Raw genomic sequence first — 24,366 nt, forward strand, 5'->3', positions numbered from 1 at the left:
CTGCATGATGCCATATTTTACCGGGGAGGATGGTGCGTTCAGGAAGCTGCGACAAGTTGGGCAAACAGTAACATTTTGGTCTCATCTGACCAGAGAGCCTTCCTCCACCCGCTTCCTCTGCCCCCCATCTGGCTTACAGGAAACTGCAGGATTTTTTTCAATGCTTTCTTCTTGCCACTCTTTAATGGAGGCCAGATTTGTGAAGTTCATGACTAATAGATGTATTGTTCACAGATTGTTAAAACGTGATTATTGATCTCTGCACCTCCTCCAGAGCTAACATGGACATATCTGCTCTTTTGGGCTTACATGGACCTTTTGTAGGTTTTGCAATTGTGCCAAACCTGTGCGATCGAACAGTGCTCTGTGACATGTTCAAAAGGAGCGCTGTAAGAATGCATATTCACACTTTTTCATGGACAATAAAATGTTACAATAAAGTATCACAAAATAAGGGTTGGTTAAATACAATTAAAGTTTGCAGTTGTGATGTGAGAATGCCCCAAAAGAGTTCACTGTGAATACAATCCTAAAAAAAAAACACCTCCCAATCCAAAAGAATGTCTAAAAACTCCAGAAAGAAAAACAACAAAAAAACAAGCAAGTTTCCTGTTTGAAAGGAAGTTGAGCGTCACTTGAAGTGTTGAGAGGAAGAGTACATTAGCCAACAGGAAACTGTTCCCTCCTGCATGCTAAACACTGTGCAGAGGAATGTTTGGATAACCTTTTTAATCTGCACTCAGTTTACTGCTGAATCCACAGTTTTGCTTTACATGCGGAAAATGTCCTGAGCTCGCTGTTTCTGTGTAATTATTACACAGAAATTAAAAATCACTGCTTGTCTTGATGAAAAGTCCAAAATGATCAAGATGTTCTTCTGCAGTTTATTTCATTGCTTTGTGTTTTTTTTGTTGTTGTTTTTTTCCACAAAAAACCAAAGATTTGCGTAACAGCTGGTAGGCATTTTTGGACAGAAGATCAGTGCTTCAAAATGCCAGCAAACACAAGGCGATAATGACCAAAGATTTGCTTTACAATTCTCAGTATGGACATTTGTTTAGTTGTTTCTTTATCGGCGTGTTTTATCTCTTGACGAACATTCCCACCCAGATGGTCTGGGTCGTGGGGGGAAGGAAAGCCAGCGCCTGCTGCCCCTGTTTACTCACCGACATCCCGCACAAACATGGCGGCCTCAAAGTCAGACAACAGTGAGTAATCGTGACCAATCTGCCCCTCCGTTCCTCTGGCTTCTGCTGCCTCCCGGCAGGCTGCAGCCCTGAGCCCGGGGCTCAGCTGGCGCCGCCCGGGGGGTTGTGCGTCGTGCTGAGCCCACCTGGCCGCTATGCTGGGTGTGATCGCCGAAAACGATGGCGATGAGGATGAAAGCGGGGACCGCGGTGTCAGCAGATGATCATGACAGAGATGATGTGGGGACCCGTCTGGGGAGAGATACAGGCGGTTCAGATGTTTTGAGAGGTGGCTCTTTGAAATGATCAGCACGTTGATGGTTTTGTAGAAAAGGGAGGAAGTGTTGCGAGTGGTGGAAAGGTCAACAGCTGGTTTTATCAGTTTGAAACAAGACCCACTAAAAACTACTCTGGTTACATTCTTGATTATTTGTTGTTCATCTTTTTAGTCTTACCAGCACCTGTATGTTTTTAACCTCCATTGGTTAAAGCAGTGGGATTTAGTGCCACTTGTTGGCGTGTTGATGCTGTAAAGTGAATTTTCCATCGGGACACGAATAGAGACCTGAATCTGAGTCCTAATCATAATAAATCCCTGACTGATGAGACTGAGCTGACAGATCCAGTCGGCAAAGAGAAAACAGCATTTCAACTGAAAGAAATGCATCCGTCACTTTTTAAAGTGCCAGAAAAGATTTCATATTCAGAGACAAGGAGAGAAACATTTTCAGTTTGACTTGCTTTTCAGTAGCTGAAACTGTCTGATGCTGGTTGCTAGCCGCTAGAGTTTCACAAACCCTTGTCTATAAAGTCACTGAAATCTTTCTACGACGCATAAATAAATCATGACTCAGGATTAAACCTCTACCTTTTTACTATCAAGCTGTCTGGCTTTGGTGCCGGGCCGATTCAGAGCTTTGTTGAACCGTCTTCGCTGCTTTTGCGACTCCAGTCAGAAAATGAACGCCGGCTAAAAAGAGGTCACGCAGGAGGAGGCCGTGCTGTGACCGAATGCAGGTGCGAGCGGCGCTTTCGCTAAATATTACAGTGAAACCTTAAAATAATCCAAGTCGTGTGTTTTCCATTTTAGCCGGACGGTGTATCTGAGGAAATGTAAGCTGAAAGTGAAACGCTCGGTGGAAAACACCTGGTTTTCTCAAGCGAAAAAGAGAAAATCTCAGTTTTGTTTCAAGCCGCAGGGTCTCAGTGTACTTCTCCTTCAAAGGAGAGGAATAATTTCAAAAGAAATACCTTCAGACTTGAGGGAGTTTCTGTTGTCCTTTGGGGTTTCATAACTTGCAACATTTGTACAGAGCAGTCTGAATCCTTGGTCCACAATTTGTGGAAACAAGATCCGTCAAGAGTTTTATTTATTTCTTCCTCGGTAGAAATTGACAATTACAACTTTACAAACGATCACGCCCCTGTAGCGTTTTGGCCTGGTGACAAGAGATTTATTTGTTCACACATTACAACTAAAGGCACGTCATTGAGTTTGGAGTATCAATTTAAGTCACAGAAACGTAATTGCATTCATCCCGTCTTCATTCTCCATACAGATTTTATCCCAAACATCTTTTGTGCGACGTTGCCTGAACCAGAAGCAAATTCCCGACAAACTAGCATTCCCTTAGCTGAGTTTCGCTCAGACGTTTGACTTTCACGCCCATAGGGCAGGAATGCTGCCCGGGGCGAAACAAGAGATTTATGACGAGGCTCTGTCGCTTCTTGCACGAATGTTATTTATATATCTATTTTTCAATCATTCCGCCTCTTGCCAGATTTTTTTTTGGCTCACACACAAACACACCGCTGCGCGTTTTAGTTTTATGGGTGCGAGCTAAAGAAAGGTATTTAAAACTGAGCTGCGTGTCCCGGGGCGTTCGGTAAGTGGATGTTTGTCGTGAGTGAATTTGAACCTTTCAGGTTCGGCGGATAAGCGACGTGACGTACGTTGAGCCAGACTCGCGCAGGCGTAGTGTGGTCGTGAGGTGGGAAACCGTCGTCACGCCTATTTTAACCGCGCATGCGCATACCTTCCCGGTGAGAGTGATGCGTTTGTAGATGTGGGTAAACACGGCTTTGCCTGCGTGTCGCGTCGCGTCGCTGACCCCCCTGAGTCAGAATTAGCAAACAAAGATCCTGTGACTCAAAGCCAACACTTTTCCCCCCATTAGGTCGTTTTTTTTTTCCCGAAGTGTTTTGAAGCCGCAGGCCGCTGTTGCGGCGGTAAACAGTTTTATTTTTAAAAGCTGTCAGTCTCTCAGTGGGCTCTCTTGTGATTACCATAATATGCCATTATCATAGAAACAAACAGGCTGATTGTTCTTCACCGTCAGCACTTTGAAGGTTTCCTTTCATACATAATAAAGTGTTTCATTATTTTCAGTGGGCTTTTTTTTATAGCTTAGACAACAGATTTCCTCATACCTAACATTTAGACATTAGTGATGATCTTATTGTATGTGCTCTGAGTGCATCACTTCAGATCTGCAATTAGAGTAGAAAGACAACTGTGTGTCAGATCTCAGTTCCTCAGGTATAAATGTGAGACGCACTACAATCTCTAACAACTGTTTTGAAGCTATAACCTTTTACGTAATGATCTGTCAATTTGACTTTTGGGGCTGTTTTTTTCCTAAAGTTTTGTCCTGTCAATATCAACTCTCGCATATTTGGGTTTATCTTGAAGAAGGGACATTTTCTGCATTCAAAATAGTTTTGAAGCTGCAGCAGAGTCTCAAGATATCACGATATCTTTGAGAAATGTGTTGGTTTCAGTAAGTCCGTTCACTGAGTGAAAATACTTCATGCTGAATATTTACGCATAGACTCGTGTTTTTATCCATGTAGCTTATGAGGATTTTCTGCTCGCAGCTCATGGAAACAACATTCAAGACTGGAATATTAAATCAAGCCAATAAAAAAGTGTTTTTAACACTAAACGTGTCTAATCCCTGCATATTTTATGTTCAAAATAAGTGCTGAATCTTACAAATGAGCCTCCTTGGAGCGCGTATTATAACTTACTGAGACGTTCACGTATCTACAGTTTCAGCTTTTGAAAATAATCTTTAAGCCGGTAATAAAAACACTTTGAATGAAACCCACATTTCTGCCTCAAAATGTGTTTTTATTGGTCTGATGCAGGGGCACAGCTACATACTTTCTGAGGTGCATGTGAACATGTCATCGGCGCGTACAACTCATCTTTAATTAATGTGTCAATAATAATACATTTATATATATGTGAATAGATTGCTGCCTATTGGGCAATTACAAAACAATGAAACAAAACAACAGGAGATGAGGGTGGGGCTGCAGGAAGGCGGGGCTAAGTCCAACCAGGCGTTTTGCACATCTGACTGGTTGCCATGGAAGATTAAAGGATTTCTTAAACATGCATGAAAGAATGAAGGCAAAACTCCAGGTACGTTTTGGAAGAGGGAATAACAAAACATGACATGAAGTAATTTTTTTTTTACATAATACTACCTCTTCAATGAAGAAGGGATGTTCAGATAAAAACATATATTGAGTCACGGGAAGAATATGACCAGAGTGTGGACTAAAAATACACGATAAACAATCCTTTTCAAGGTTGTTGTGATGTCAGCAGTAAGTCATAATCGTGACTGTTTCCAGGCACATACATTTGAACAAAGCACACACACTCAGAGTGTGTCAGTCACACACCCTCGCCTCCTGATGACATTCCTGGTAAGCACTTTCTTCAGAACGGGAGAAAATCTGACCTGACTCCCTCTCTGGGGATCGGCCGTCTCCCTCTGGGCCCCGTGACTCAAGTCCTCCTGGATCCGCTTTGCTCCAGCCGGGGAGACGGTTGCGTTATCCCGGGCCTCACCTCGCAGACGCTCGGCTCAGGTCGGAGTCATCGCCACCACTGCTTCTCATCCTCCCACAAATCCCTGCGGTATCGGCCTTCAAGGAACGTCGCGTCCCTGGATGGGAGAGGAAGGGCGCAGTGGTATTTTGAGCCGCTCGCTAACATATGGAGGTGTGGGATTGCGTAAGTTGGTGGTGTGAGCCGGACACAAAGAGGCTGTTCTGAGATATACAGGGCTCTTTAGTAGGAGAGGGTGAATCATATATCACTAATCACACCGCCACCTCTACCTGTGGTTGAGATGGATTTGCTTTAAACTGAGCATGTGTTTTTTCTTCTTTTTTTTTTTACTTCGCTAATGCGAGTGAGTGCATTATCTACCTCTCTGTTAATGTAAAAACTGAGAGACTTCAAAAAGCCTTTCTTTCCCCCCCCCTGTTACGTTCATCCAAAATGGCACTTGAGAAAGCTTGATGGCCTCTTCGTTAGGCTGAAAAATGCAACCACATCATCGCAGATCTGAGCCAGGATTGCATGTTTTTCATCCTCCTATTAATGTAAAACCGTGATTCATACAGAAGACATGCAGCTCTGATTTACAGTGGGCTAAATAAAAAAAAGTAAAATGTCCTTCACCCCCTTTTCTTCTTGCTTCTTAAGTAATCGTAGTAGTTGTAGCAATGCTCTGTATTAGTCCAGGTGTTTGTACATTCAAAACAAGAATGTCAGGTATCAGGTGGCAATGGTTCACCTTTAAGATTATGTCTTACAAGTACTTGTCAAACTGAAGGCCCGGGGGCCCGATAAGGCCCTCCGTTGCTTTTTATGTGGCCCTCTAGACTCCAAATTATATCAATATGTCACTCCAGTTTTTCACTGAATTTAGAAAAAAAAAAATCAACAGATCCCCACATTTTTTTTCTGATTTTACTGCATTTTTTTCTCAAAATTGGTCAAAAACGTTGGGTTCCGGTGACTGCTGCCTTCGCCTCACTGGATGTCAAGTTATAGTCCGTATTCAAAGCAAGCTCCTATATTTTGCTGAAAAGTTGATTTTGTCTTATTTCGAGTGTACTCAACCAGAAATACTTATGTTTTTGTTGTTGTTGCCATTGGTCACCGCAGCGCATAAATAAGCAACCTATATGTATAATCTGATGATACCGGAAGGCAAAACCAAATATTTTCAAATGACACTTCTTCAATATGTCTGTCGCACAAAGTTGCTAAGGAGAGATATTTATTTACTTCACCTCGCCACAACACAACACCTTAGTTTCATAACTGCATACAATAGTATGTAGTTGGTTGCAGGTCTGAGAAAAACAACAAACAGAGCAGAGGTTTGACACCTACCCATCATGCAACATTCCTTTATCTGCCCCAACTACCAAAAGTCCCAGTGGCTGATGGGATTTCCAAGCAACACGAAACTCGCCGCAGAACCTGTTCAGGTTCCCCTGAACCTGTTCAGGTTCCCCTGAACCTGTTCAGGTTCCCCTGAACCTGTTCAGGTTCCCATGAACCGGTTTGTGAAACAAGAACCTAAACCGTCCATAAAACTCATACAAGATTAAAGAAAACAAAAATGGCTTCCATAAATTTCAACGGCTGACGTAACAGCCGTTCCCAGGATGGCGGGGCGGCTCAGGTCCCGGTGGTTTGAAGCGAGACCAGCTGATGCGGCCCTGCCTTCTTTGCCTTCCCCAATTCGCCTGGTGCAAAGTCACTCCTGACATCATTACGGTGCACCTGCCTGCAGGCGTTTATGCAACAGAAACAATGACAAGCTCAGCAACTCATCAGAGCTCTGGATGTTTTGTTTTCATTCCATGGGCGTCTTTCTTCTCTCCTTTGTCCCCTCTCGTCTTCCTCAGAGCTGAACGGCGACGTCACACAATGTGTTTTTTGTTTGTGTCTGTTTAAAGAGGCGGGGCTCCTTTACTTTCTTAAGAGGAAATACATTCAGTCGACTATTTTTATCTCTGCTGCCGGTACAGAAAACAAAAATCAAACTTTCAAAGACATGCCGTCTTTTACACGTGTCCGTACCGCGGACAATCAAGTGTCAGGCCTTCCTATGTGGCACGGTTGATGTGCTCCACTGTCGAGATGCATCACGTCTCATATTTCATTCAGAAGTCGGTGCACATTAAGAAGAAAAACAAAAAAGTCTGGAGGCACAGAGCGATCAGGACAGAGACACAGTCCTCGGGGCATGAAAGCACACAACAAAGAAACGGGGAGACAGATGGAAACAGAAGCCTGCGGGTGTTAACGCAGAAACAGGATGAAAAGCAGCAGACAGAGAAGAGCCTTTTATATATATAATTAACTTTGTGACTCACGCGCTTGTTGTCAACGCTGCTCAACGCGCACGTGCAAACCTCGTGTGATTGCTCAAAGCCTTGGCTTTCCTCTTTTCTGTTCGGCGTTTTCATGCAGGACGAGAAGGAGGCACGCTGGCGAGGAGCTGAGCGAGCGTCCATCCCAAACAGGACGGGCTCCACGTCAAGATCACACAGCACCGCGGTTTGCTATTGTTTCTGATTGCCATGTCAGGATGTTATTAAAGTATTTTGTAGGCATAAACTATGTTCACATTATTCTATTTTGTTCTAGGTTTTGAAGTTTCATGATATTTCAAACCTCGACAACTGAAAGTATCACATTGGTATCAGTATCGGCATCAGTATCGGTGACTCTGGTCCTGCATTTGCTCGGTGTCAATTCGATATCTAAATCGGAAATATCAGAAGCGGTAATAAAAGTGGAGACTTAAGTAAATTTTAGAAAAACCGTCCATACTCGGCATAAATCTCAGATTCGGCTTCCGAAGCGGTACGCCGGCCAGATTTACGTCAAAAGGTAACCGATAAGGAGAAGGCCCGTCTCACGTCTCTCCATCTCACATGGAGCAGCAGGGACTTCTTAGAAAACACATTAAGCCTTATCACAAAGGTTTTATTGACGACAGGGACGGCCTTCCCAGCGTGATTCAGCCTTTCCTCATTTCCTGTTGACCGCGGCCAGGAAGGCGCGGAGCATCTTGAGAAGATCAGAGGCAGATGAGAAAAAAAAAACGTGACTGCTCCATCATCATGGATCCAGTCGGCCTAGAGAGTTCTCATTAGTGAGTGACATGATAAGGTGTGAGTGTCAGGCGAAGCAGATCTTAACACAGTCAGAGTCTCACATCTAATTGGGCCGGTGGCAGCTTTACTCATGTTGTTGTCTGAGAGAAGGAAGACGCGGCTTCAAGATGATTAGACACGAGCAGCGGATGGAAGAACAAAGAGCTGCCTGATCGTCCCAGGAACATGGAAAACACAAAACATCACGCACGTTTACAGAAACAGCGTCTGCCGGTCTGTTTTGGCGCTGAAGTTTGTGAAGTCTGGAACATATTCAGTGCAAATCCAAACACAAGAATGTTTTCATCTGGAAGATTATTTTTTTCATTCGCAGAGCTATCCTCCCTGGATGTGAGATGTGCTGCGGGGGCGTTGCTGCGACTGCTGCTGCCTCTGACGTAGGAACGATCCCCTCTCGTCCTCTGGCATTACGGCTAGAACTGGGAAATGAGAGGCAGGGAAAAAAATGAAATAAAAGGAGAGTTAGTCATTATGCTCAGACGAGCGTCATCTCTAACATCAGACAGTCGTCTGCTGAGCTGATATGTTTTTAAAAAAATTAAGTAAAGAGTGTTCTATCAGAGCAGGTGAATTTCTTCTGCCTTATTATTTGTTTTTGTTTTGTTTTTTCGTCACACAAAATGACGTTACATTCATGAGGTACACTTTATTTTGTTTCGCTTCCCACACAAACGTGTCAGACAATTCTGTTGGAACTGCAAGAAGTGATTGGGAAATTGTGACAACGTGTGTATTATTCTCTTTTTAATACACACTAACTAATTTCTCGCTGATAATATTTCGACTCATTTTCCTCCAGGCATTAGATAACAGAATGACAACAAAACTGTATTTTGCTAAAAAAAAAAAAATCCAGCACTGAGCAGCTCTACTTGTTAATTCAGGCAAGATATTTTATCCTCTAAATCAGGATTTTGTGATTGTTTTCGTGATTGTTTTTTGCAATAAAAACCAAAATGTTTGTGATGCCAATTTGGAAATATGTGCAGTTATTTATGGCGGTAAATGCGACTTTTTATTACTCGCTGTATAGATAAACATAAAAGCAGTGGCGGGTCGGATTTGGCCCACAGGACTCGACTTTGACACATGCGCTCTCGATCAATATATTGTGAATGTTCTGCAGGATCCATTAAAAAGGTCCAGAAAGTACTTTTATGCAGAATTCCAAGTATCTATTCTAGAACTCCATTTCCTTCTTCACTTTGATAATCCAGTTGAAGCAGATATAGCCTGGTAAAAACGCCCCCACACACACACACACACACACACACACACACACACACACACACACACACACACACACACACACACACACACACACACACACACACACACACACACACACACACGTTGGAAGTGTGGCCAACATGGACTCAACGGCTTCGTTCACGTCCTCTGCTGCCGTGGCTAAAACTACAGGCAGACTACGTTTGTAAAATGGAGCAGAAAATCGTCGTTCAAAACCTCTTCTCTTCGCTGATTGGCTCGATTGAAATTCTATGAGAGGGAATCCAAGTCAACGGCAGAAACGCTGTGAAGTTTGATGAGAATTGAGCAGAACAGCGCAGGAAGAACACGGCCAGGATAAGACAGATACCAAAACCATATATATATATTTTTTAGAAATTCTTAAACTTCACTTGTTCTTTCTGCTTAAAAAGACACGAGTCAGCTGATTCCTCTTCCGACGTTTATTAGGAACGTCTTCACAGGGGATCCAGATTCAAGCATTTGCCAATTCCAAGCTGCAAATCAAATGTTCTAACACTTGGATATTAGTAACACCTTAAAATATAAATGCAGTTCCACAGTCATTTCCTGCCCTAAACAGATACATCAGTGATATACAGTAGTATGACATAAGTAACAGATACTTCAATGATGCACTTCATTATTAATACACATTGTCGGGACTCTGTTCAGAACAACGTGGACTGATGGAGCCATCTTGTCTCTTCTTCACTTTGATAATATATTCACACCCTCCTATAGGAATCCTAGCCTCCCTTCTGAAAGGTAAATTTGGTAAAGTTGGTGCTCGCTATGACTTTATTTAGATGTTAAACACCCCCCTGCTCCCCTGAACATCTGCTTTGTTGAACTACGTGTAATTATCCAGACTGCTTCGCCTTTTGAGCTAAAACCGCTTGAAAAAGTTGAAATCTTCTGGCGAAAATGCAACTGAATTAAACCGACCTGTCAAAACGTGTGAACGTGTATTGATAAGTGAACCAGAGACGTGTTTTCCTCCTGTTGGGTGACAAAGAGCAGCACTCAGCCTGTCATGTGAAGGCTAATTACCACAGGAGGGAGCTTCTTCAGGAAAAGATATTTCTCCCCAATTTTATTCCTGAGTTCTATTTCTGCAGAACCTTTTTTTCTCAGCTTGAGCTCAGATCATTAAGCTCTTCTTGGCTTTTAAAAAATACACATTTCTAACTCAGGCAGGGAGTTGGATGTTGTGTTTTTCTTCAACATGTTGTCAAATACTTGCAAGACACGTTGAGCTGTTTAGCATTTTAGATTCAGTTGGAATAAATAATAAGTTTCTATGCCTTGTCTGCCAGGTCGATCGAATAACTCAATAATTCATTCATCAATTCAGAATAAAGTGAGTTTGAATTTTGAATTGAATTCATTTTTGGGGGGCCTTAAGCTGGTTATGTTACTCTGTGTATCATTGTGTTTTTATGTCTGATTTCACTATTTTGCCTGTTTTACCTGTGAAGCACTTTGGTCGCTCCATTGTATTCAATACTGCTACACAAATAAAGGTTAATTGGTCAAAAATGTTGCACTTCCTCACTGCACACCAGACATTTTGGGAAATTTACATCGACATAAACATGTTTTTTTTTTCTTTGTACCGCCAGATGTTCCTTTATTGGAGTCATTTTTACTAATGAACAAAGCTCCTGTCCCTGCTGAGCTGCGTCCCGCCGTTGACGGTGACCGCCGGCCAGGCAAGAAGACAGCTGGAGCCAGGGCCGAGGCGGGGCCAAGGCGGGCCCCTGACGGGATCGGCTGGCAGGTTTCTGAGGAGCCGTGCCAGCCAGCTGTCTGCAGTCGTGAGTCACGTTCTCAACCAGGAGAGCAGACCAGCTTGATGGGACGAATCCTGCTTTGTTCCCGTTCCCGAGAAATGGCGTCCATCTGGCCGCGGCGACAGCCGGGCCCTCGAGTCGCCCCAGATGAAGACGAAGCAGCCAAACCAGCATTGGTTCATGCTGCCTTTGGTTAGGACCAAAAATCCTGATGGGTTTTGAGCAAAAATATTTCTAAATAATAACTTGAATTTTCAAAACCTTCCAAGAACAGACATGCAGGCTAATTATTTAGCTTGGAGCTAATTATTTATTTAGCTTTTAAGTAAAGCTCCAAATTTAATATTTGGCTAGCAAGCTAAATATTTATCTCTAAACTAAATCTTGCTAATTAAATGTCAAGATTAAAAAGTATATAAATGAATAAATGTCAAGGTTTGACATTTGACATTGAACGATTAAACTTCATTTTTTACTCTTAATAAACCAAATTTTATTTGTATTGCACATTTCAGCAACAAGGCATTTCAAAGTGGTTTACGTCATAAAAACACGAATTCATGAAACATAGAATCAACAATCAAAACATTGATTCACATGCCTTCGTTAAATTCTCAATTAATTATGCTTCAAAAGCGACTTTAAACAGGAGCCGTTTTTGGTCTAGAGTTAAAGGAATTCAGTGTTTCAGGAGTTTCGCAGTTTTATGGAAGTTTGTTCCAGATGTGTGGAGCATAGAAGCTGAATGCTGCTTCTCCTTGTTTGGTTCTGGTTCTGGGGATGCAGAGCAGAACCAGAACCGTTAGACCTGAGGTTGATACAACAACAGCAGATTTTTAATGTATTGTGGTGCTGAGCCGTTTGGTGATTTACGAACTACCAGCAGTGTTTCAAATTTTGCTGGTAGTTTATATTCTCTCAGTGGAACTGGGGTCATGTGCTCCATCTTCCTGGTTTTAGTGTGCTCCATCTTCCTGGTTTTAGTGAGAACACGAGCAGCAATGTGCTGCTCTGACTGAGAAATCAATCAGTTGTCTGATTGATTTGTTCGTCAGACCTGTGAAGACACGGTTTGCAGAAATCGATACGACTCAAGATAAACTCATCCATGAATGGATGAGCTTCTCTGCATGTTACTGAGACATTAGTCCTCTAATTCTGAAAATGTTCTTCAGGTGATAGAAGGCCGACTTTGTAACTGTCTTAATGTGGCTCTGAAGGTTCAGGTCAGAGTCCGTCACTACTCCTAGGTTTCTGATCGCTAGGTTTTAATGTAATGACTGAAGCTGTGCATTGACTCTAGACTCTTTAGGTCCAAAAAAAAAATAACTGCAGTTTTGTTTCTGTTCAGCTGGAGAAGGTTTTGGCACATCCACACATTTATCTCTTCTAAGCATCTGTTCAGTGATTGGATGGTACTGAGTCAGCTGGTGACATCGTAATGTAGAGCTGTGTATCATCAGCGTAGTTATGGTGTCTAATCTTATTTCCTGTTGTGACGTGAGCTAGTGGGAGAATATAAATAGTGAATAAGAGAGGTCCTAGGATCAAGCCGTGGGGTACACCACATGTGACCTCTGACTTCTTTGATGAGAAGTTTCCTATTGAAACATGAAATCCCTGTTCTTTATGTAAGATTCAAACCAGTTGAGTACCGGAGAGTCCGACCCAGCTCTCCAGTAGTTTGAGTAATATGTCGTATGTACGTTTATAACAACAACTTGTATTTTATTTAGAAAAAAACCCAGAAAACCATTGCATGACATGTAGAGTTGAATGCGTGGAGTGTTTGTGTGGATTATCTTTACCATTATTTTTACCATTTTGTGTTGCAGTAATATATTATATTTCCACAACACTGTGATAGTGACGTAACAAATGTCTGCTGCAGCTTTTAGCGGGTCGATTCGCACCTTTTGCAGTGACGCGTTTCCTGACCATAAATTTGTAGCAGATTTACGTCTGCACACCAGGTGTAACCTAAATACATTCCACGGCGGCGCAGGGCGCCTGCGGACGCTGTGCTGAAGACACTTTCCATGATGCGGTCCCGCCCCGACACTTCTCCGCAGTAATCAGACCACCCATCGCTTACTCAGCGTTTGACAAACACAAAGCTGCCATTTCTAAACCTGCTCTCATAAAAAAAAAAAAAAAGAAACAAGAGCAGGTGAACTAACAGTGAATCAGCTTGTCGATCATCAGTCCCGTCACCCACTTGGATCACATAAACAATCTATTTACCGCACCAGCCATGATTTATAGAATAGAAATCTGAGAAAACTTTGAGAAATTTGATTAGCAGTCAACACTTTTTGCTCTCATGTTGTAGAAACAAAGTCTTTGGTCAAAATCTTTATCTCCAAAATTGATTTCTATATCATTTATTCAAACCACAAAAGCAGTAACTCTTCTTTCCTAAATCACTGTTTCACAGGAAGTTTAAAATGAAAACATCCAGCCCTGACTGGCTTGTTGGATGAGATAACTTGTGTGACCTGGCGCTGGCTCACTGTCCAAACAGGCTGGCGGTTGCACATTTCACCTCCCAATCCCTTACGGTCTGACTAAAACAAAACACGGGAGCGGATGATTTCATGATGAGACGTCTTCAGGACAGCTGCTCCAACGGGTTCAGTCCTCCCACCTGTCACAGGATGCCTCTTGTTCTTCACCAAACCCAAACGCATGATTCACACAGGATTCACTGGATGGGCTGAGTGGATAGGTGCTGAGAATATCTGAATGCTACCATGTTTAAGTACATTTAACAAATTGTGTTCTTTATTTTATTTTTCTCCACAATATTCTTTCAGAATATTCTTGTGTCACAGCAATCCCAGATCAGATGCTCCTCACATCCTCCATCTGTGATGTGATCCAGAGAATGGCCTTTATTCTGTACCCAGAATGCATTGCTCTGTAAAACCTACTGATGTCCTTTCTGCTGCTTTATGTGTGTGGCTTATTTTGTACAGTTCTGACTTACTGCTCTGACTGGGTTGATCGTCCAAATGGCCCTTTTTAGAGTCTATATATTCCAGGCAGTGATTAATCAATTATTATTAATCACAATTATTTCTATAATTATTTCGATGATAATTTCTATGATCAATTAATCACGATTAATTCGATTAATCATTTCAGCCCTTCTGCGGAGTATGAAATGTTCTGACAAATCTGTCAAGCACTTCATGTACACTGAAGCACTTCCTGTTTCGTGAACATATAGTGGGCTAGTTTCTTCAGTGAGGACTCTGTGGATTGGAGGGAAGTTGGACCCAGCCAAGGAGAGCGACCAGAGGCAAGGTTGACCTGCTGCCATCCTCCTGGAGCTGTAACCTCTCCAGAGGCTGCGGATGCAGGCATGTCACAACGGAGGGGAGGATGAAAACGGGATAGGAGGGAGGGAAGAGATGGCGATTCAAAATAAAACCTCAAGTCCCCCGACTCCCATTACATAAACGCTCCAAACTAACTTAGAGAGTCCGGTTAGGGCAGCCCGTCTGTGACCCAGAGACCAAGTCAGCCAAAGTGTGTGTGAGTGTTTGTCAGCAGAATGTGTCGGCGGGAGCAGGATGACAAAAATTACACGTCACTTGTCAACAAAGGGCTACATTTGCAACATTTATCAGCGAAAAAAACGCAGAGGACAGAGGGGAGTTTAGATTAAGAGTAGGGTGGGAGTGGGGCGGTTCAGCCACACAGGGGGGAGATTCATCATGATACATGTGTGCCACTTTGGGAAACAGGAAACTATGAAACACTTGTTAAAAGTCACTGAAAGCAGGTCATCCTGTTTTTTTGTTTTAATATATATGCAAAAGTTGTATCTTTTTCTGTTGATCCCACTCAATTTTTGTTCTCATTTCTTCCTCTTGCAACCAAACGTGCCTGGCTGTAGTGAGGGAGAGGAGGTGTTCTCTTTCTTTCTTTTTTCTATACGATGTCCATTTACTATTTTATTTGTCGAAAACTTAAATCAAGTTTATTGTTTTTCCAGCAATTAATTCCCAGGTATGTTAACAACAGGAAGAAGTTTACAGAAATAATAGTAGTAAAGTAATTTGGTGTGAGATTGTTAGTTTGCACCATGTAATGGCTGAACAGAAATGCTGCCATTTTCAGAAAATATTATCTGAAAAAGAAAACAATGTACAGTATAATTGTTCTTCCACTTCATATTAATGCACTGCATTAGGAGGATGACCTGTCAACATGAAATCTCAAAAAACTACATTTTGTCTGCAATGAAACATTAACAGAAGTTGAGTGTACCAGTCGAATAAGTAACTTTCATTCAGTTGCACATCTGTGAAACCATCATCAGTGCTGAACAGCACAGGAACTCGGAGGTCTGTCAGGTGACGAGCTTTCCAGGTAAAAGGCGGGCGGGATTTGTTAATAAACACCAGATTAAATCCGGCACGTCCACGGGTCTGTGTAATACCAAAACAAGGCCCGACGCCGTCCTGCCGGCAGCTGGAAAACAATGCAGGAGCAGGAAAAGTTTCGTAAAAGTATTTTGATTATTTTATTTATTTGCTTATTTAATGTTCCTGTGCAGTGTTTTATTGCTTTTAATGAAAAAAGGAGGTAAAAATACAGGATGGGATGAAGTGCAAAAGAGAATATCGTAGAAGCCTGTTCCTACACCTGCAGAAAGAGAGGGAGAAAAAAAACAGAACAGAGAAACCACAGCGACAAACACCTTCATCAACAACGGCACTGAAAAGTACATGTTACTAATTAATACAAGATGTACTTTGTGGAAACAGCAGCCAAAGATGGTGTGTATCTGTAAACACTTGTGTGCGTGGGCTTGTGTGTGTGGGAATGTGGTTTTTATATCCTTGTGAGAACCTTTTTCTGACTACGATGTGGTGTTGTGGGGACCACTGGTCTTTGTGGGGACATTTTATTGGTCCACGTGACGTTAAATGCTACTTTTGGGCTAGAGGTTAGATATGTGATGGGTAGGGTTAGGTGTTAGGTGTTAGGCATTAGGGTAAGTCTTAGGTTGTAGAAAATGAATAGAAGTCAATGTAAAATCCCCACAAGTCATGAAAACACGTGTGTGTACTTGACCCAAAGCCCACAGGTTAAAAAGGCAATTCTTCCAAATACTCAAGAAATGTAAATAAACTTCATATATGCATTTATCATCTACGTGTTTGAATATATTTGTCTCAAATATTCAACAGCTTGTCTCAGAAATAATCCACCTGTCTTCTTCTCAGGATCCACTCCTGAACGTATTTCTGGGAGTTCAAATGTGTGGCGTCCAGCAGCTGTCGAGCTTCTTCATATGTGAAAAAAAAACACAAACTGCCACTTAGATAAGCTGGTAAAACCCCTACTGCTTCACATTTTATCACATTTCTATTTATATCCAGAGCCTTCATTCAGAAATGCTCTCTGCTTCCTGTCCTGCAGCATCTTTTGAAAACCCTCCAAGATGTCAGATCATTCTTACTCACAGGTCTCAAAATGCAAATCTTCCTTTTTATTTCCCGTTTCTGTTTGTTACTTCGGTTGTTTGTAGTGAGTTTAAAAAAAAAAAAAAAAAAACCTTTGGACTACGTGAGTTTAGAAGGAGACCTACGTGCCTGATGGGTCTCCACTTAGTGACAGCATGACTGAACCCATTGAGAACACACACACACACACACACACACACACACACACACACACACACACACACACACACACACACACACACACACACACACACACACACACACACACTTAGACACAGACAGAAAAAGACAGACTGATTGGACGGCCTGAAGCATGGCCAGGCTATGACGTGACCAGCCTCCATCCTTGTCACTGCAACTGCAATTACTCTGACTGTCTGTCACTCTGCCATTACACACACACACACTGACACACCTGGCTTCTTGTATCAGCAGAAACATTGGCCTGCTTTGTCTACGCGCTACCAGAGCTGATGCATAATCTCTTTCGCGTCCACCTCCGATCCATCGGCGGTGAAGGACGTTTCGCCGCTTTTCCTCTTCTGATAAGGCCGCCGTGATGTCAGACGCCGTGGGGATGGTGACTCATGCGCGCCACCGGAGGAAACCTGTCCCCCGCCAACCCGCCTCCTCTTCTTCTCTTCTCCTGGCCAGAAATATCCCCGCTCATCACTCAGCCCTACTGCCCTGCTTAATTTTGCCTCAACTTTCGACCCCTGAAGACTCCCACTGGCTCGTTCCTCACAGCGGTAATTGGCCGTTTGGGTTTGCTCCCTCACAAGCGACCCGGAGGAGAGCTGAACCGCGGACTGGAATATGGAGATGCGGCCCGGACATTTATTTAAAAACATGTATACATATGTAGAGCACTCTGATGGTAAAAGACACACAATCTCTTATCAAGTGCAACCAACTGCAAGGGAGAACAGGGACACTGGGAAATGAATCCTACTGTGACCAAGACTAACGCAAGGAGTAAATAACCTTTTACTAGGTCTACTCTTAAATAGCTAAGAGCAGACCAAGTAAAACAAGACAAGCCTAATCAAGAGAACATAATGACCCTTAATTACTATGTTCATATGCCCATGAAACCTGAATGAAACTTGTGGCTGCATGGGTAAACGCCTCTGCAGGTCATTGATTTCCCTCATGGACTCCGATGTTGTCAGTCCCTGATTGATTTCTGAAGCTAGAAAAACAAAACAACAAAAACAGACTGATATTTAACTCCGAATCCAGATTTGACTCAGTCTGTTCAAAGAACTGAGTCAAAATAAAGAAATATATCTGTGTAAACGGAAAGCAGGGACAGCATGTCCTTCAGCGTTAGCTGAATAAAATAAGCGGCAGGATCCTCCGTCTGTGCAGCAGAATCAAAAAAGTTGGAAACGCTGAAAAAACAATAATGATAACAAACGAAGGCGCCACTGTTGGGGTATGAGTAATCCAAGAGGAAATCTTTAGGGCAGCCTGTCCTCTAGTGGCCAGTCTCATCCCGTCTGGATGCAAAAATTTGAATGCAATGTTTTTTGCAGTTGTCAACCAGTCCTAGATGTTGACCTGAAGAAAGTTTGCCATTTTATTCTGTCTTTCCCCCTTTTTACAGAAACTCTCATATTTTCTCCAAGTATCTCACACATTTCTAACTCAAGGGAGATTTTATTCTGGAGTTCTTAGTCAGGTTCTGTTGGATCTGCTGTCTGCAAGAGGCTCTTTTTCTAGAATTGTGCATGTGGTTTATGCAAAACGTCTCCTCTGCTCTGTTGACCAATACGATTTTCAGTTTAGACTTCAAGTCATAAGAGTCCTGAGACATCCATCAGTAAAGTTTGACTTGGAGACATTGTGCACTCCCTACCTAATCTGACAAAAATTGTGAGCAACGTTGCACATGAAAATAGACGGAGGTATAATTTTCCAGGTTTTCCAAACCGAGCTTGGAGTGTTCGCCTTTAAATCAATGCTGACGGTCAATAATCCTCATTTCTGTTTAAATAGGAGGAGCCCACAGTCACAGACATTTGAGCTGATTTTGTAGCATTTTATTTTGAAAATCCAAAATAAAGAAACCCTGTTAGTCTAGAGTCATCTTCTATTCCTCCCTTATTAAAGGGAGGCAGTTTCCACTAACATTTGTGTTTTCTTACAGATCCTTGAATCTGTCGTTGCTCTCGTTCTCCAGGTCTGTGCTCTCCACCAGGGGGCGCCACAGGGCTCAATATCAGGCCTCTTCCTGTGCATTATGTACATGAATGAATTAGGACAAAAAGAGTGCATATCACATTTTTGGTACTTGATTATTGACATACCTGTGAATCACCATCTGTTTATTTGATTATCAACGGGTCGTTACGACCAGGTTTACACCAATGACTGGAGTTCGGGCTGCAGGTTCTTTTTTTTTTTTAAAGAGTTTGTAGTTCTGATTTATTTTATTATTTGGTAGAATTTGAGCCAAGCAAAGGACAACATTTCCACCAGCTCCCATATCTGGGAGATTTGGTGGTTGCACGACTCGCCCTGTGTAGATTTTAAACGTGTACGCATCACTTTCTGCACCAGCCATATGAAGTACCCTGCAGCCTCATAGTTTTGGTTTTGGCTTCAGTCTTTGCCTGCCTTGGAATAGGGCCAGTTGTTCATTGATGACCAGCTGATCACCCTTTGGGACTGAAGTCAGTCTTGAGGCTAAACGGTGAAATAATGGTTGGACAGTGGATCCTCATGTTTTCATTGGGAAACTTATGAACCATGCGCCTTTCATCCATGAACTGATCCTGCATCCATCTCCTGTTGCCGTTAGTCATTATTAAAGTAAAATAATTGGCTGTGATAATTATTTTGTAATCAACTGCATATCAACGCACTTCAGTAATATTATCTGAACAAAATGGACCCCAACTGCGCAATGTTGCCCAGAGGCAACAAACAGATTGTGACAATCTGGTTGAGAACAGGGACGTCGTAACGACGGGCGGAGAAACGCGGCGTTCACCTTCCACTCCGAGCTCAAATGAGCAGCTTTCTGACCTGCAGACTTCAAAGGTTGAGAAAAGGTCAAAAGAGTCACCAGCACTCAGCTGTTTGGTTGATCCGACGGCTCAGACTGCACAGCGCATCATGCCTGCGAGGATTTCTTTTTCGTTACTGCAGCAGAACGTTGTACTAAACAAATCCAACCTGTAATCTCAGTGAAGTTGCTTGGCGTAGTTCATTTGTGGGATTTCTCTTCACCTGTCTTTTCGTCCGTCCTATGAAAGATTTCCAGCAGTGAATGAGTTTTTAGTTTAAGCTCGACCCAGCCGTGTCATTATGCAGAGAAATTAGTCCTATACTGACAGCTCAGGAGGGAAGAAGCCATCACTCCAAAAGAGACAAAAACTTTTTCTTTTTTTTTTGTAACATAATCTAACATTTTCTAGTACATTAAACAAAATAAAAAAAAAATGATGGTACTAGTTAAACAGCTAAGTGCTTTAGGAATAAGAGGATTAAAACAGCAAATCAATGTTTACATGATTTTGTGTAACGCTGCCACTTCTTACCGCGTAACAAAGTGGATGAGAGTTCATACCGGACATATCAGATGGAAAGTCACAAACTTTATTCATCTCAGTGTGAGCCATCTCTTTACAGTACATTCAGGAGACATGTTGTGGTAGTAACAGCTCATTTCAGTCCTGTAGGTTTGGGAAATCTTGGTGGCTTTATTGTCGGTATTGCATGTTCAACATACACAACGAGGTTATTCCTCCTCTTCATCATCGTCACTGTCGTCGTCACCAGAGTGCATGTTTCACAAAAAAAAAAAACAGAAAAAGAAAAACAAAATGGCCACAGGTTCACAACGACAGGGGGCGTCTCTACTGCACTGCTCCTAGAAGAAGGCGGCCATTCGTTCAGAGACAGAGACCAGGGGAAAAATGAAAGAAAACTCAAATTTGAGCTCAGACGCTTAAGAGGAAAATATAGTTTTGAGAAGATATGCAAGCCAAAAATACTTTTTTTTTCTTCCCTCCAGACCTGCCTATTAGCTGATCTGGGACCCAGTCTGCACCAAACCCACAATCAAGCTTCGCTTTTACACTTAGTGCAAGTCACACCGTGTAGACCAGTCATTCTGAGATAAACACACCCTGGAAGGCTAAAATTCATCCCCACCCCCCCAAAAAAAGAGTCTAAAAGGCAAGTTCAAGATCAGGTCCTATTTTTTGCTAAAGCTTTGGTCCTTCAAGAACGCACACACACGCGCACACACACTTGCATAAGTTTTATATGCCAATAAATCGGAACAGCTGGTTTCGGTCAAGATCAAATATTGTCCGATTTTGGACACCCGATTTCATCACGTCTTGTTCTGCCGTTTTTATCAAACGTGCTGTAAAAACACAGCATGTTGCACAGGGAGAGAGAGAGAGAGAGAGAGATCTGTGGTCAACCAAGGAGCTCTTCTACTTTCAGCAGTGCAGTTTCAGAAGCCAACATATGAGGGAAAAGAAAAAAAACAACAACAATAAAGCAACACTAAGATGGAAGTTATTAAATTAAAGGTGGGGGGGAGCAAATGTAAACTGTCCCTCAAAGAGAGAGAGAGAGAAAGAGAGAGGACACTGAGGTGTTCTGAGGTGTTTCCTTTTTTTTTTTTTTTTTGGCATTTTTGTTTTTACAATAAAGCACCAAAAAAGCGGTGACTTTCTGATTCAGTGCCAAGTCCAACAACCTCCACCGAGCTCTGAGGGCAGGAGCCCACACCTCAGTGACGCCCTGCGGCAACCAAAGGTTTGTTCTTATTACTTTTTTTTTTTTTACTTTTTCTTTTCTTTTTACCCATTAAATCCTCAAATGGAGGTAAATGTAAGACATATTTAGTCAACTAAAACACAAGTCGAATAGAGACGACAATCCTCTCAATAGAGGAAAGCTGCGTTTTTTTGTTTGTTTTTTTTCTTGTGTTTTGATTTTTAGACCCCCCCCCCCCTTTTTTTTTTTTTTTTTTTTTTTATTGTGTAAGTAGCTGGCTCAGCATTTGCCAGTAAAAGTCTTGGCTGTGTGCGAGTCTCGTGCAGAAGCAGCTCGACCCTCGGAGCAGAAACAACAAAAACAAAACAATTTAACATAATAATAATAAAAAAAATGAAATAAGAATGGAGACTGAAGCGATTGCTCGAGGACGGAGGCGGTTCTGGACGAGGCCGGCGACCCAGCACTAGGAGCAGCTTATGGATCCCGAGTACATTTCAAGTGTCCATTGAGTCAAACATCTGAAAAATAACAATAATCAAACAAAATGGCTAGGCTTTTTTTATTATTATTATTGTTATTCCTTAAAATCCTCCCCACCCCGAAAAGCAAAGAAAAAACAAAACAAAAAAAAAAAGCTTATTGATCACATAAAATATACATTTCTTAAAATAAGGAATGAGGAATAATAGTGAGTAAAATAAGACAGAACCAAAATAAGTTAACTTTTTCGCCTCCCATTCCCCCCCACTGCTTGTGCTCTTTAAGGGACTGAGAAATAAATATGCAAAAGCGAGCAGCGTTCTTCCCGTTCTCATTTCGGACGGGGGGAAAACGAATGGATGGCGGGCGGAGCAGAAAAAGGAAACCGTGGTTGAAGTGCAATTCGTAATGCCAGTGAAAGGTTAGGATGGAGATTATTGACATCATATGACCCGTTTTTCTCCTTCAGGGACGCCCGACCCACCGGAGGAATGCCACATGCACGAGGAATATCAAACAAGAAGTTCAAAAACAAAAAAAAGAAATCCAATAAATAAAAACAACAACAACAACAAAAAAAGTAGAATAATAATAACAACAACTGCCCTAAACTACAGCCGCATCCTCCAACTGAAAGTCCCGACAGGACACAGAGAGAGAGAGAGAGACAGAGAGAGAGACAGAGAGAGACAGAGAGAGAGAGAGAGAGAGACAGAGAGAGAGACAGAGAGAGACAGAGAGAGAGAGAGAGAGAGACAGAGAGAGAGAGAGCTGCTCTGTTTGGGTTTTCTCCGTCACACCAATAAAACGTCGCTCCCCGGTCGGGGCGCCGAGTAAATAGTTTATTTCAAACAGCAAAGAAATGTCGAAAAGATAAAATTTCATTTATAATGCACCATGAACAGAAGTCCAAACAGCAACAGCGCTATCCATGAGCTTTTTAAACTCAGCTTGTTTGCTTGCTTTTTTTAAAGTTTGATTTATCAAGCTATTTGTATGTACAAAAAAAAAAATATGATAATAATAATAATAATAATTGCTCTAATTTGTTTATTTTGACGGTCACACAGAACTGAGGAAGGACATTGGAAAGGGATTGGACAAAATAACAAAAAAAAAACTGTGGGAGTTATTGCTTCTTACTGCTGGAAAAAAGGTCGTGCCTCTGATCCAAACTTGGGAGCTGTTACGGTTTTTTTTTTCCTCGTTGCTGCTGCTTTTTTTTTTTCTTCTTGTTTGTGTGTGTGTTTTAATCTCGTCTCGGATTGTGCCTTGTCACAGACGGACAGCTACGAAGTGGGCGAGTGCTGGACGGCCCGTCGCAGCTGTGTGTTTGAGGGGAAAGGGGCGGAAACGAAACACCCGCACAAAGTCGCGACTTTTGAAACCGCATTCTGTAGCTTCCGCCCGCTTTCGTCTGACCCGCCTTCCCGGTAGGTAGCACCGATTTGGAGGATGTGAGCCTCTGTGCTGTGGATAAAGCAATGAGACGACGGGGAAGACGTTGGTGGCGCCCGCGGGACCGTTTGGGTCGAGGCCCCTACCCCAAACTTAACCCGCGCCGTTGTTAAGTTTCGGTTCAGACGCCCGCACTGGAGAACCGGTGACTCTTGAGCAAGTTCACTGTTATAAAAAAAAAAAAAATGTAAGTGCATTTTGAGTAAAATCAGCGATTGTGCATCTTTTTTTAAAAATCAAAAGGAAATATCACACCTAAATTCAATTACAGATATTTTTTTTTTCTTTTCTTCTTTTCTTGTAGTGCGCTTTAAAAAAACATCCAGAGGACTTGTGTGTATGTGTGTGTGTGTGAAGTCTCCGGTCTCCCTTTTAAACCAAACTTGAACCAAGTTGTTCGGGGAGAGGAGAGGCGAGACGGAGTGGATGTAACAAAAAAAAAAAAAAAGGCTCGGAGAGGGGACGCCGTCATCGTTGGCGACGCCGAGGCTGGATGGGCTATGAAGACGGCAGAGGGGGTGGAGGAGAAGGACAGGCGGGTTTGGCACGGCTGGTCGGTGCTGGCGGCGGCTTTAGGAGGAGAAGGCAAGTTTGACGCTGCAGGAGGAGTAGCCCTCGTCGCTGGCCATGCTCTGCAGGCTGCTGTGGTCGTCCAGGTCGCTGGTGCTGGCCATGCTCACGCTGTCGAGCTCTCCATGGGAGAACTCGGTGCTCTCTACGTCCACCTCAATCTCTTCTGCAGAGAAGGAAAGAAGGGGGAGATGAACCCTTGATGTCGCACGTGGAGCAAAATTTATTGCAACATTTTATGTTCTTCTTTATTTAAAATAGAGAAAAAAATGGCTGTTCTTCAAAAAAATAAATATATACAAGTACATATTTATATTTACCAGATGCTTTTTTTTTTTTTTTTTTTCAAAATGTTACATGACATTTGTGAATCTAAACGGGTTTGTTTTCGGCTGG

General features: G+C 42.5%; 1 protein-coding gene across 3 annotated transcripts in view; it reads right to left on the reverse strand.

Moving 5' to 3' along the window:
* Positions 1-20,301: 20,301 nt before the first annotated feature.
* mxi1 (max interactor 1, dimerization protein) overlaps positions 20,302-24,366 on the reverse strand; it is a 36,889-nt gene continuing 32,824 nt past the window's right edge. For 2 of the 3 annotated variants that reach the window (XM_055041116.1, XM_055041117.1), the window contains exon 6: positions 20,302-24,136. In XM_055041116.1, coding sequence (XP_054897091.1) covers positions 23,973-24,136 — 164 coding nt within the window. In that variant the 3' untranslated portion in view covers positions 20,302-23,972. The remainder of the gene's footprint in view (positions 24,137-24,366) is intronic. The other variant, XR_008606668.1, reaches the window with a different exon arrangement.

Source organism: Poeciliopsis prolifica, unplaced genomic scaffold, assembly GCF_027474105.1.
Source record: "Poeciliopsis prolifica strain line A6 unplaced genomic scaffold, Auburn_PproV2 SCAFFOLD016, whole genome shotgun sequence".
Classification (NCBI taxonomy): Eukaryota; Metazoa; Chordata; class Actinopteri; order Cyprinodontiformes; family Poeciliidae; genus Poeciliopsis; species Poeciliopsis prolifica.